This window comes from Puma concolor, chromosome D3 (genome assembly GCF_028749965.1).
Source record: "Puma concolor isolate L17-30 chromosome D3, mPumCon1.1.hap2, whole genome shotgun sequence".
Classification (NCBI taxonomy): domain Eukaryota; kingdom Metazoa; phylum Chordata; class Mammalia; order Carnivora; family Felidae; genus Puma; species Puma concolor.
In genome coordinates, this window is record NC_141678.1 from 66,602,975 (window position 1) to 66,615,484 (window position 12,510).

A 12,510-nucleotide genomic window follows, 5' to 3' on the forward strand; every position below is an offset into this window, starting at 1 on the left:
TAATCAATTTTGACTACAGTAAACTTGGGAGACTCACTAGTATAATCCCAAAAGAGAAAGACATCAAAATAAGCAGCAAATTATGATTCGAGGACAGAGGAGGAAAGTTTTAATTGGGTTGTTCTCCATTCTGCTAGAGGTCAAGCGAAACAGAACAGTTTCCAAGTAGCTGAGGCCTCAAAAGATTTACCTTCATCTTCACATAGTCACAGAAAACCCATACCTTGAGCACAGAAAAAGTCAAATACCTTGAGCAATAAAATAAGTAACTACAGGATTAGATTATAACCCACGGGATAAAATAAATGTAAATGGACAACAAATGACTTCCTTCTTAAAGAATTTCAATCAATAAATGTAGGTGAAATGAGAAAAACAGAAAATTCACATTACAACACAATGGTAATAACTGTCGCAGGCAAGATCTACTAATGGATGCTAGAGTGAGTGAGTGAAAATGTAAGCAGAAACAAGACAGCTGCAGAGCATCACAGTATGTCCTAAATATTTAGTAATTACATAGGGGGAAATAGTAAGGTTCAGCGGAGAATTCTGACAGGTTAATACCTTAACCCGTGATCAAGGATAACATCACCAGTAGCACATCCCCATGTGATGTTCTGAGAAGGCCTATCACTTCTTCAGTAGCCTTTCCAATAACGTGTAACCTCAATATGATCATAAAAAACACCAGATAAAAACTCAAATTAAGGAACAGTCTACAAAACAACAGAATTGTTACGGTCATCAAAGAAAAGACTGAGGAACTATCAAGAGATGGGAGGAAACAACAGAGACAGGACAACTAAATGCCATGTAGGATCCTGGATTGGACCCTGGAACAGAAAAAGAACATTAGTAGGAAAACTGTTGAAATCCAAATAAATTATATATTTTAGTTAATAGTATTGTACCAAAATTAATTCCTTGGTTGTGATAAACATTCTGGACCATAGAATTTATGATTATGTGAGATGATAACATAAAGCTGCATGAAGGGTATATGGAACTCTCTGTATTATATTTACAACTTTTTGTGAAGTCCAAAATTAACTCCAAAAAACAAAACAAAACAAACAACAACAAAAAAAACCAGAAAATTAACCATTAAAAAATGCAATAAAATCAATTATGGTTTTAAAATTTTTTCAGGCACTAACAAACTAGACACATTGGAAAACACGATGATAAAGAAGAAAAAATTACAGGAAAATTACTTAAATAAAATTGTTACACTCAAACAAACTGGAAAAATGACTGAATCAAGTACTCCCCTTTCACCGTGAAACTGTAAGGAAGACAAACCTGACAGTTACACAAGTTATCAGTGATTCTGGATTGTGCCGTCCAGCAAATGTTCAGCAAAAAAAAAAAAAAAGTTGGTGAGTAAATAACCAAAAATGTAAGATGTTTATATGTACCTAATATTAGGAAGAAAAGATAAATGTTTTTGAAATGGAATTTGAGGTCATCTTGCTGGTAATGAATATGGCTACCAAACATTTACAAGTGGTGATTAAAGAAGCCATGTGCCCCCTCCAAAACTACATTCACCTATACTATGAACCGTGGATATCAGATTCAGATATGAGCCACACAATGCATACAAACCAGTCTGTCCAACTGCCTAAAATCACGAATAACAAGCAAGCGCTGCACGAGTATTTATAAGAAAATGAAAAAGTGGGTCCAATTACACTGCAGTGATGTTCAGCATGCTTCTATAATAAATAGGTTTGTCAGACTGGGAGTTCAGAAAGAGAAAATCAAGAGAGGGAGGCCTTTGGTTACTACAGTGAGTGAAACGCTGGTATACTGGTCAGGGGAAAGGCCAAATTTTTGTGAGCTGAACAATCAAAACGTAAAATTAAGAAAATAATTTCATTTATAATGAACAAAGAATAAAATACAGGGAGATAAATTTATCCAACGAATTGTAAAAGTTGTACTCTGAAAATTGCAAAACATTACTGAAAGAAATTAAAGACCTAATATGTGAAAATACATTCCATGTTCATGGAGGACAGCAATACTCCTCAAATTGATACACAAATTCAACATAATCTCGATAAAAATTTCAGCTGCCTTTTTTGCATAAAATGACAAACTGGATCTTAAGCTCATAAGGAAATGCAAGAGACCCAGAATAGACAAAACAATTCTGAACAAGAAGAACAAAGGAGATCTCACAGTTTGCCACTTCAACACCTACTACAAAACTAGAGTAATAAAGACAGTGTGGTTCTAGCATAGATCAATGGAAGAGAACTGAGAATCCAGAAATAAAGCCTTATATTTACGCTCAAATGATTTTCAACAAGGGTGCCAAGACAATATAACAGGGAATGAGTAGTCTTCAATGAATGGTGCTTAACAACAAGATATCCAAAGACTGAAATTGGGCCCTTAACTTCCATCATATACAAAAATTAATTCAAAAACTATCATAGACCTAATGTAAGAGCTAAAACTTTAAAAGCCTTAAAAGAAAACACAGGAGTAAATCTCAATGACCTTGGGGTACACATGACACCAAAAGTACAAATAACACAAAAATAGATAAATTGGACTTCATAAAAATCAAAAATATTTGTGCTGAAAATGACACTATGAAGAAAGTGAAAATATAACCCACAGAATGGGAGATAATAGTTGCAAATCAATTATCTTATAAGGGACTTATATCCAGAATTAAAAAAAAAAAAAAACCCAGGGGCGCCTGGGTGGCGCAGTCGGTTAAGCGTCCGACTTCAGCCAGGTCACGATCTCGCGGTCCGTGAGTTCGAGCCCCGCGTCGGGCTCTGGGCTGATGGCTCAGAGCCTGGAGCCTGTTTCCGATTCTGTGTCTCCCTCTCTCTCTGCCCCTCCCCCGTTCATGCGCTGTCTCTCTCTGTCCCAAAAATAAATAAACGTTGAAAAAAAAATTAAAAAAAAAAAAAAACCTTGTAACTTAATAGTAAGATGAATAATCCAATTTAAAAATGGGCAAAGGATGTGAACAGACACTTCTCCAAAGAAGATATACAAATGGCACACAGAAAGATGCTAACATCATGAGCCATTAGAGAAAAGCAAATCAAAATCCCTCGACACCACGTCACATCCCCTGGGATAACTATTTAAAGTAAGATAATAAGTGACAGCAAGGATGTAGAGAAATTAGAACCCTCATACACTGCTGGCAGGACTGTACCGTGATGCAGCCACTATAGAGAACAGTTGCTAACAGTGGTGATGGCTGCACAACCTTATAATCATACTGAAAACCACTGACGTACACTATAAATAGATGAACTGTATAGTGTGTGAATTACATCTCAATAAAGCTATTAAAAACAAAGATGAGCGATTTTTAAACTTTAGTGAGCTGACAAATGAATGAGAAGTAAGGAAGTAGAGACTGGAATGTAAAACAGAGAAGATTTTTAGTTCTCTTTCCTTAAGCCGGAAGACACTTCAAGGGGTGTTAAATGCCAACTGGAAGACAGGGAGTTGGAAGCAGCCACAAAATGGGCCACATGATCAAGGGCAAGGCAAGCAACCACACCTCCTCCAACACACAGGCCTCCAGAGCCTTCCTCCCCAGCCTGTCCTTCAGGCAATTTTGAACCTCCCCATGTCCCACCTCACTCCACTCCAACCTCACCTCACTGCTCTCTCTCCTCACTCCAGAATTGCCCTTGTAATTTCAAATTCTTCCCCTTCACTAACAAAATGAAGTCTCCAACTGCTACTCCCAAATTCGCCTGCCCACTCCCAGCAGCTCTAGCAACAGATAATATGGCTAGAGAATCAACTGAATTTTTTAAAAACTTGGGGCGCCTGGGTGGCGCAGTCGGTTAAGTGTCCGACTTCAGCCAGGTCACGATCTCGCGGTCCGTGAGTTCGAGCCCCGCGTCGGGCTCTGGGCTGATGGCTCAGAGCCTGGAGCCTGTTTCCGATTCCGTGTCTCCCTCTCTCTCTGCCCCTCCCCCGTTCATGCTCTGTCTCTCTCTGTCCCAAAAGTGAATAAACGTTGGGGGAAAAAAAAAAAAAAACGTTGGGGAAAAAAAAAAAAAAAAGAAAAAAGAAATAAATAAAAAAAAACTTCCTAGCCTCCCTGGGAAGAACACATACGACTTTGTTTAGGCTTTTATTTCCCCTGGGGTGGAAGTCAGTGCTTCTCTGGTGTTCAAAAGTGGAATCAAAAAAAACTTTCCACCTGTACAGGTTAGGGAAGTTAGGTCCAGAGAGGAATTAGCCTGGAGTTGGCCTAAGGAGCGAGCGGAGGCAGGACAGAGAAGCTGGTGCTTTGATTCAAATGGACCATCCAGACCAAGGAAGCTACCTGGAAGGAAGGACGGACAACTGTTTGGGCTGATGGCAAAGGCCTGATACCATTCCCTCACAAATCCCAAGACCGGGGCAGGACCTCTAGGGTGTGAATGTGGAGGGAGAGGGAATTTGCTGAGATCATCACCAAAGCCAAGGCCTCAGGAGCAGTGGTGGCTCCCTGTGGCTTATGTCACTTTTCCAAAGCACGGAAAAGGGGAACAGGTCCTGAATGGTCTCCAAGCCTCCAGCCTTTGCCCCACCACCAATTCATCCCAGATGCCATTACCACTGGCCTTCCTAAGACCCCACTCTAAACACCACAGACACAGCCACAGCTCTCCACTTAATGAAAAACTGACTCTTAACTCTGGCACTCAGCGCTTCTGATGACTCAGTTATGATCGTGCCTCGAGACAAAATCTTCTTACAATGACCCTTCCACGCGTGCTTTACTCTGAACTCCTGCTATATATATACTTGTCATCCGGCCCTGGTTACAGGTTTAGACATAACGGTTACTTATCTTTATTTACCTTTATGTTCTGTCTCCCTCCACATAAACCACAAGTATCTCAAGGCCAGGGACTATATCTTATGTTTTTGGATCTGATCTGCCTCTGATTTTCAGCAGTGTTCAATAAATGTTTCTTGAGACACTAGTGATGGATTGGAGGACTGTAAGGGTTTACTGAGTACCAACTGTGCGCTGAGCTCTGTCTTACGTACTAGAATAAAGAACTTTAGATAAAGACATTATTCAATTATCTAGAAAATATTTACCATGTATTCTGGCACACTCAGTTTATTTTTATATGCCTCTCAGAAAGCAGAGGGATTATCCAATGAATTCAGAGGAAACGCAACTTTTAGATCAGAATATGAATCTATTCTTACGCTAAAAATACAAAATCTCACTTAAAAATAAAAAAGGCAGCTTCCAATTACTTTGCCTACTTGAGTTAACTAGAGATAAAGATAAAGGAGAACATACTGTACATATAATAATCATTACAGATCACAAAATAAAATCTAAATAGGGCTCCATGTGTATCAAGTTATGTGTGCAAAAATTCATACCATTTTATTTTAAACAAAAGACAAGTTTCTTACAACTAAAATTGGCCGGGAGATTAGGAATCCGTATTTCCTTATTTTTGATCTCCACATAAATTACATATGGATAGAGAACAAATTTTAAAATGATTCCACAGAAGGAAAAATAATCAAGCACTTATACAGAAATGGAAGAGTCGTTAATATGGAAAACCACACTTAACCACACATCACAGTAAATAAAATATGCTCTGGAATGTTGTGTACATGTGGGAAAAAACTAAAGAATGCACACAAACTGCCACTACTAGTTATCTCCAGGAGATGGAATTCAGGGTATTTCATTTCTGCTGCACATTTCTGTGTGTGTGTGCGTGTGTGTGTGTGTGTGTGTATGTGTGTATTCTCAGGCACACATACTTCTTTAAGCAATGAGCACTTTTGTAAAATCAGAAGAAAAATGAGAGTTCAAGTTCTGGGAAACAAATGGAAGTTTCCTCATTTGCAATTCTTTCTCTCTGAACTGGAGTAAGTGAAAATAATTACGACTCCTTTCCTCCCATAAAAATAACAACGAGCTGCTTCTTCATGAATAATAAAGGTTCAATTTTACACATTTCACAGAATACTTCCATGAGATTATTCTAAAGGCAGGGTCTGTTTATCAATAATGTCTGTATCCACAGCACTTAGCACAATGTCTGGCACAGAACAGATAAAAAGGGCTTGGACACGTGGGTCTGTATCAGATCAAGAGCTCTTGGGGCAATTTTACCAGCTCTCCTTGGGGGCGGGGGGGGGGGGGCGCATATACAGGGATGCTGCACAAGTACAAAGACTTGGGGGGAATGATGGGGTCTCTCTATATTTTGCTTTGAGTACATCTCCTCTTGGCTGCCACCTCTTTTCCTGTTGCTCTTAACAATCTTACTTCACGTGTCAGAATTTTGTAGGCTTGACCTCTTCCTCCTCCTTTATACACTTCCTTCACCCAGCTTCTGGGCCCTACGTTCTCGGTTAAGAGCACTGGGGACACATAATACCTCACTGGTAGCTTCCCACACTCCTTTGTGTGTCCTCCTCTTCTCCCCAAACTCTTAAAGTTGGGGTGCCCTGGGTTCTTTTCTTATCACCTTTTCACACTACACTCATTCCCAAAGTGACCTAATTCAGTCTCCGGCTTTAAATATCTCTAGGCTAAAGACTCCCAGATCTTAATCTCGAGCCTGGAGCTCTTTCCCAAGCTCTAGATTCCCATACCCAACCCTACTCTCCATCTCCATTTGGATGTCCAGCAGACACTCGCTTCTAAATTAGCATATTCAAAACTGAACCCTTGATCAGCCCCCAAACCTATTCCATCCACCACCTCCTCCATCTCAGAGTCATCTTTGACTGTTTTCTCCCACATACCACATCTAAACCATCACCAAATCCTCTTGGCTCTATTTGCAGAAGCTCCCAGACTTCAAACACTTCTTACCACCTTTGCTATACAAGTCTGGTCCAAGCCACTGTCACCTGTCGCCTAGATTACTGCAACAGTCGATTAGAGGGTCTCTCTGCTTCTACTGTTGCTCCTTTACAATCCATTATCAACACTTGCAAGCACAGTACTCCTTTAAAGCATAACTCAGATGGTATCACTCCTCTGCTCAAAACCCTCTGGTGCTTACATATTTCCATCGGAGTAGAAGTTGCTACAATGGCTGACACAGCCCTGCATGACCTGGCCCTGTGTTACCTTTCTGACTTCATTCCACTACCCTCCCCTCCCTCACTCTATCCTATCCAGACTGCCTCCCTGCAGTTCTTGGGGCAAACCAGACAGGTCTCCTTTAGGGCATTAGCCTGGAACACTTCTCCCCCAAAATCCATGTGGCTAACTCCCTCGTCTCTTTCTGTCTTTACTTAAATGTCACCTTGGAAAATTGCAACCCATCTTTATCTCTCACCAGTACTCCTCAACTCTGTACCCTGTTCTTTTTCTGTTTTCCTAACACTTATCACCTCCTAACATATCACATATTTTAATTATTTTTTTAGGGGGATTATTGGTTTGTTTGTCTTCTCCCTTGAGAATGTAAACTGCCTTAAGGCCAGGTTCTTTGATTTTCCTGTTATTTCCCAAGTACCCTGAACAGTTTCTAGGTGACCAGTGAGTGTTTGCTCAACAAATGAATAGATCTTAGGAGGCACAAAAGGAACTAAATAATATATAGTGCATCCCCTACCTTCACTCCTGTAACTACTCATGGGAAGGAGGGACTAAGAGGTAGAAATCATCCAGGCAAGAGCAATAGGGGATGGCAGTTTAAAGGTCTTTCTGTTTCTGTGATCAGCTTTCTGGGCCACATCTCAGTCTATCTTTAGCAATCACCATACATTGTTACTGTTAATGAGTTGTTGGCATTCAGAATTTAACTAATGTTCATATACATTCCAGGACTATAATACACTGCATCTGCAGAATAAGTCCAAATCTAAAAACCTACTGTACTTAACCTCTAATCTACCAAGATCACCAAAGTCAGGGTCCTCTGAGGTAGGGATATTCTAGTAGAAAATGGTACTAAAAGATGAAAAAGTTATAAAGATGCTCTCTTGGGAATGAGGTGATAACCACAACCTAACAACATGAGGTCATCTACCAGATGATTAACATTGAGGAATGCAGGTCAGCTGCCGAGTAAAAAATACACAAGCCACCCAAACTGTCTAAAGGCAACAACACATGACACTACTCACTTCCTGAACTGAGCCTTGGAACTGCTTTATGGCTCTGTAAATAGTTATATTTACAAATTATATTACAGATAATAAAGATTTCATTAATGTAGAACTTTATAATTATGGCCCAAGTACAGCCAGCACTAAAAATGAATCTATTTACTCTAAGAGAATAATTTTTTTCAATGACAAATATGAGGGCCTTACTGGTGTTATGGACTTTTTCCATTTGTTTTTTTCACACTACTCAGAGGAAATTTACTAAATTCTTCTAAGTGACAAAGCTTGGAAATATTCTTCAATACCAGCATCTATTCCTTCATTTAACAAACATGACCAAGTGCACAGAGAGCTGTGAAGGATACTAGGAACAAGACAAGGCCTTCCCTCATTGAGAAGGGAGAAGAGTTGTTGACAAAATAACTACGAGTGAGGCGAGTGACAAAAGGGATGCAGTGTGCCACTGCAGGAGGGAGTAACGTGAGGGTGATGAGGGAAAGCTCTAAGGAAGCACTGTTTCACTAGAGATCTCATGACTGAGCAGCAGCTAGCTAGGGTAAGGGGGGCAGGAAGAGGTGTCAGGGCAGAGGAAACAGCATGTGCAAAGGTCCTGAAGCAGAAGAAGATAGACAGATAGATAGAGTTGAGAACCAAAAGAGATAACAGTGGTAAACCTGAGGCTGCAGAGAAAGATAGAAGCCAGATCATTTAGGGCCCTGAGACCATGGAAGGACTCCAGACTCTAGCCTCTGGGCAATGGGGAACATTTGAAAGGTTTTAAGGAGAAGAGGTATCAGTTTTGGTTTTGTTTTTAAAACTATCAATTGGCTTTAGTTTAGAGAATGGGCAGCAAGAATGAACTTGGAAAGGCCCCTTTAGCAGAAATCCAAGAATTCTTCCTTGGAGGATAGTAGTGGTGGGATGGAGAGAAATGAGCAGAATTAAGAGAATATTTAGGAACAACAACTGGCAAGACTTAGTGACTGATGAGACTTGGAGAGTGAGAAAAGGTATGTGGCCCAGATTTCTGGTTTGACCAAATACCTCTAGAATGAAGGGCTCTTCAAATAAATTAACATGGGTTTGTATAGGAAAATTGCCTAATATATGTCAATAAAATAAGCAATTGGTTTTTCATGATGGATTAAAAGCTTAAGGTTTTTAGTTTATTTTAGAAACTCTCTTGCAAACAAAATAACTTCACAGAGCATCCTCTTAAGTTTTTAAGTACTTATAACATTCTATCTATAGACAGAGACATATAGATATATGAATTTATTAAGCTACTGGATTGCGATATTTGGCTTTAACTTGAGTTGTCAAACTGCATGACTTTGAACTTATCACTTGTCACTTCATCATTCATTTAAAAGGAAAAAAAAAAACCCTACAGATTAAGATTTAAGATTCTGTTCTCTACGTGACTGATGTTTACATGTTATGCACAACCACATTCTAGGTTCAGGGACCTTATGCATGGTTGACCAAGGGCTTTTTTCTTCCTCCTCTGTCTAGCTAGTTCTTTACCAGCCCAATACAATGCAAAATTATTTCTCTTAAATATGCTTCGTAAATTAGATAGCAAGATGGCTTTCGCCCCAAAGAGTAACTCCTCACAGGCCTGGGTATACTGATGTGCACAACTCCATTACAGCCTTTTTTTAATGTATCATAATGAAAGACAGTCACATAAAGCATTTATGGATTATTAGATACCGTACCAGTGAACACCTGTCTCTTGTCAAAATTTTGTTCCCATGAGAAAATCAGATTTTGATACCTTTTTTAAGTTATGCCTGCTCTGCACATCACCCCCTTGTAGAAAAGGAAATTCCCAGTAATTGTAATGCCATCATCATTATTTCCTTAATGTAAATTCAGTTCTAGGTAAGCCAGAATAATCTAGGTCCAGCCATCCAGGGCCAGCATTTAATCTGTTCACTGTAAAATAAATGTCATTTCAGAAAATATACAGGAGTAAAATTAAAACCCAAGCTGCATCGAATACAAAACACACCAACAGAAGAAACCCAGAAAATTCAAATCTATCTCTACTGTGTGAGCCCTGCCCTGGTTTCATTTCTGGACATTCATTCCCCATCATAAATGACCAGGATAATGAGAAATAAACAGCAGCAGCAGCACCATCACCTTGAATTTCAAAAGTGAAGAGGTCCATCACTATAATCTACTTTCTATCTGTCGCTATCCATAAAGTTCTACCAGAGAGTACATGCTACGCGTGGAGGAGCGGTCCCTTCCCTCTTTGTGCATGAGAGGACTGAAAATGTTCCTAGGTTTAAAGGAGAAAAGAGACAGAGTCAAAAGATGAGGCTGGAAACTGAAAAGCTACTACATGGCAGGAATCCAGACCTAGGTGAGAAAAAGTCAAGGAAGCAGAAAAGAGCCCATAGAGGTCAGAGGAGGAAAAGGAAAATACGGGCTCCTGACAAAACCCGGCAGGGGAACGTGGAAATGGAATAACTGAACAGGGCCAGTGTCAGTGGGTAAAGGATCAAATACTGGGAGGTGCGGGGAGTGACTGCGGAGGGCTCAGGGGATGGGTAGCCCTGAATAGAGAGGCCCAAGAGAGGAAAAAGGAGACAGGCAGGGAGCATCCGCCAGGGTGTTGGAAGGCTAGCGGGGGCGATCCTCACCTTGATTTTTGTCCGGCTGGCCTTGGCCTTGGCCCGGCGCTGGGGCCTTACCGCCTCGGCCATAGACCCTGCGGCGGCGCCGTCGCCGTTTGTTTTTATCAAAACCCTGCGCGTCCCACAACCAGCCCAGTTCCGGCCTCTGGACTTATCACGTGATCAGACATCCACCACTCCCGGAGAAGGGGCAGCACCTCAGGGACGCTACGGGCCGCAACGTAGGACAAACCATTCCAGGAGGCATTTTCACTGAAAGATGGTAGATCCGCCCCCTTCCGTCCAGGCTCCACCCCTGGCCCGGCGTGCGGGGCCTCCAGGTCCAACCCGCCCGCGGCTTCCAAAGGGTTGTGTAGCTCCATGGGCCCTGGCCGGTTGACAAGTCGCGTCTGTCTCCCTGGCCCACACCCATTTTGGCCGCGCACACCTCAGGCACAATGGCTTTAAGGAGTCCGGGGAGGGATGTTTGTCAATCTTGTTTTGACCTGTGTTTAAGTCAGTTAGCCTCTGTCTTTGCTTGGCACTCTTGATGTTCCTTAAATGCACCTGCGTTTCCTCTTTTGTAAAGGAGAATGATGATGTTTGATGAAGGTTAAATGGGCTAATCGTGAAAGGTACCTGGTAGAGCGACAGACATGTTAGTAAATGGTATTACTAAACAAATTGCCAGGCAGGAAATGGACACCTGATCCAAAAAGGGCAAAGAAGAAATAAGACCCATAAAAGTATTATTAGTATAGAATGTATGTACCTTGTGTGTACCTTGCTTCATTTTTAAATTCCAGATGTTAAAAGCTTGGCCCCATCTCCCTTCCCCAGCTGTTCCATTTCTTTTTCCAAAGCATTTAGTGCCTCTTAAACTACTATAAAATTTGCTTTCATGTTTATGCCTGTCAGCTCCTCTAGAATGTAAGATCCTAAAGGGCAGAGTTCTTTGTTTTGTTCCCTGTTGTATCCCAAGGGCCTCTACCACACTGGTCAGCATATAGTAGACGCTCAATAAATATCTGATGAATGGAACAAATGAATGTGAGTTGTTTTGTCTGGTGGTGGGGTAAGACAGTTGAGATGGCTTGTACGGGAGGAAAATAAGTCTATTCATCCACTGGTAGCATATCCTAGAATGAAAAATCCTGAAATATGATGTGAGAAATGAAAAGCACTCCAAAGATGGCCACTGCACAGTGACTTGTTTGTGAGCTATTTGATCATATAAAGTTCAGTTTCATATCTTTTGATCTCAAATCCTCAACAATAACAAAAAAAGTTATCAAGCTACTCGGAATGCCCCTGCACTTTGTATACCCTGGTGTGTGTGTGTGTGTGTGTGTGTGTGTGTGTGTGTGTGTGTATTTAACTTGGAAAATATGAGCAAAATCTTTATGCCACCATTACTACCAATTACTTTTGCTGGTATTTCTCCAGGTCTGGAATACCCTTTCTGGCTTCCACCAATTCAAATCCTTTTTGGACTTCAAAGTTCTCTGTTAGTCACTACTTAGCAAAATGGAACTGACCCTACCTTCACTTCCAGTGATTTACAACTTATTTGGGAAGCACACATGATGTATAGATAAAGTGCAATAAATGTATCACAGCCTATGGGGAAAAGGGGGCATATGTTACATTTATAAACTGAATTTGTTATACCTTGGTACCATAAGTAGTTGGTTTTGTTGGTCAGTTCAGGCAATAGAAGAAATTAATCTATATTAAATTTAATACTGTAGTTTACAATGTCTGAAGGAATTTAAATCACAAA

At 40.6% G+C, this 12,510-nt stretch overlaps 1 protein-coding gene across 1 annotated transcript in view; it reads right to left on the reverse strand.

Annotated features, from left to right (window-relative positions):
• EPG5 (ectopic P-granules 5 autophagy tethering factor) overlaps positions 1–10,908 on the reverse strand; it is a 108,256-nt gene extending 97,348 nt beyond the window's left edge. Inside the window, exon 1 of the mRNA XM_086682878.1 lies at positions 10,755–10,908. Within this exon, the coding sequence (XP_086539004.1) occupies positions 10,755–10,817 (63 nt within the window). The 5' untranslated portion in view covers positions 10,818–10,908. The remainder of the gene's footprint in view (positions 1–10,754) is intronic.
• Positions 10,909–12,510: the final 1,602 nt, after the last annotated feature.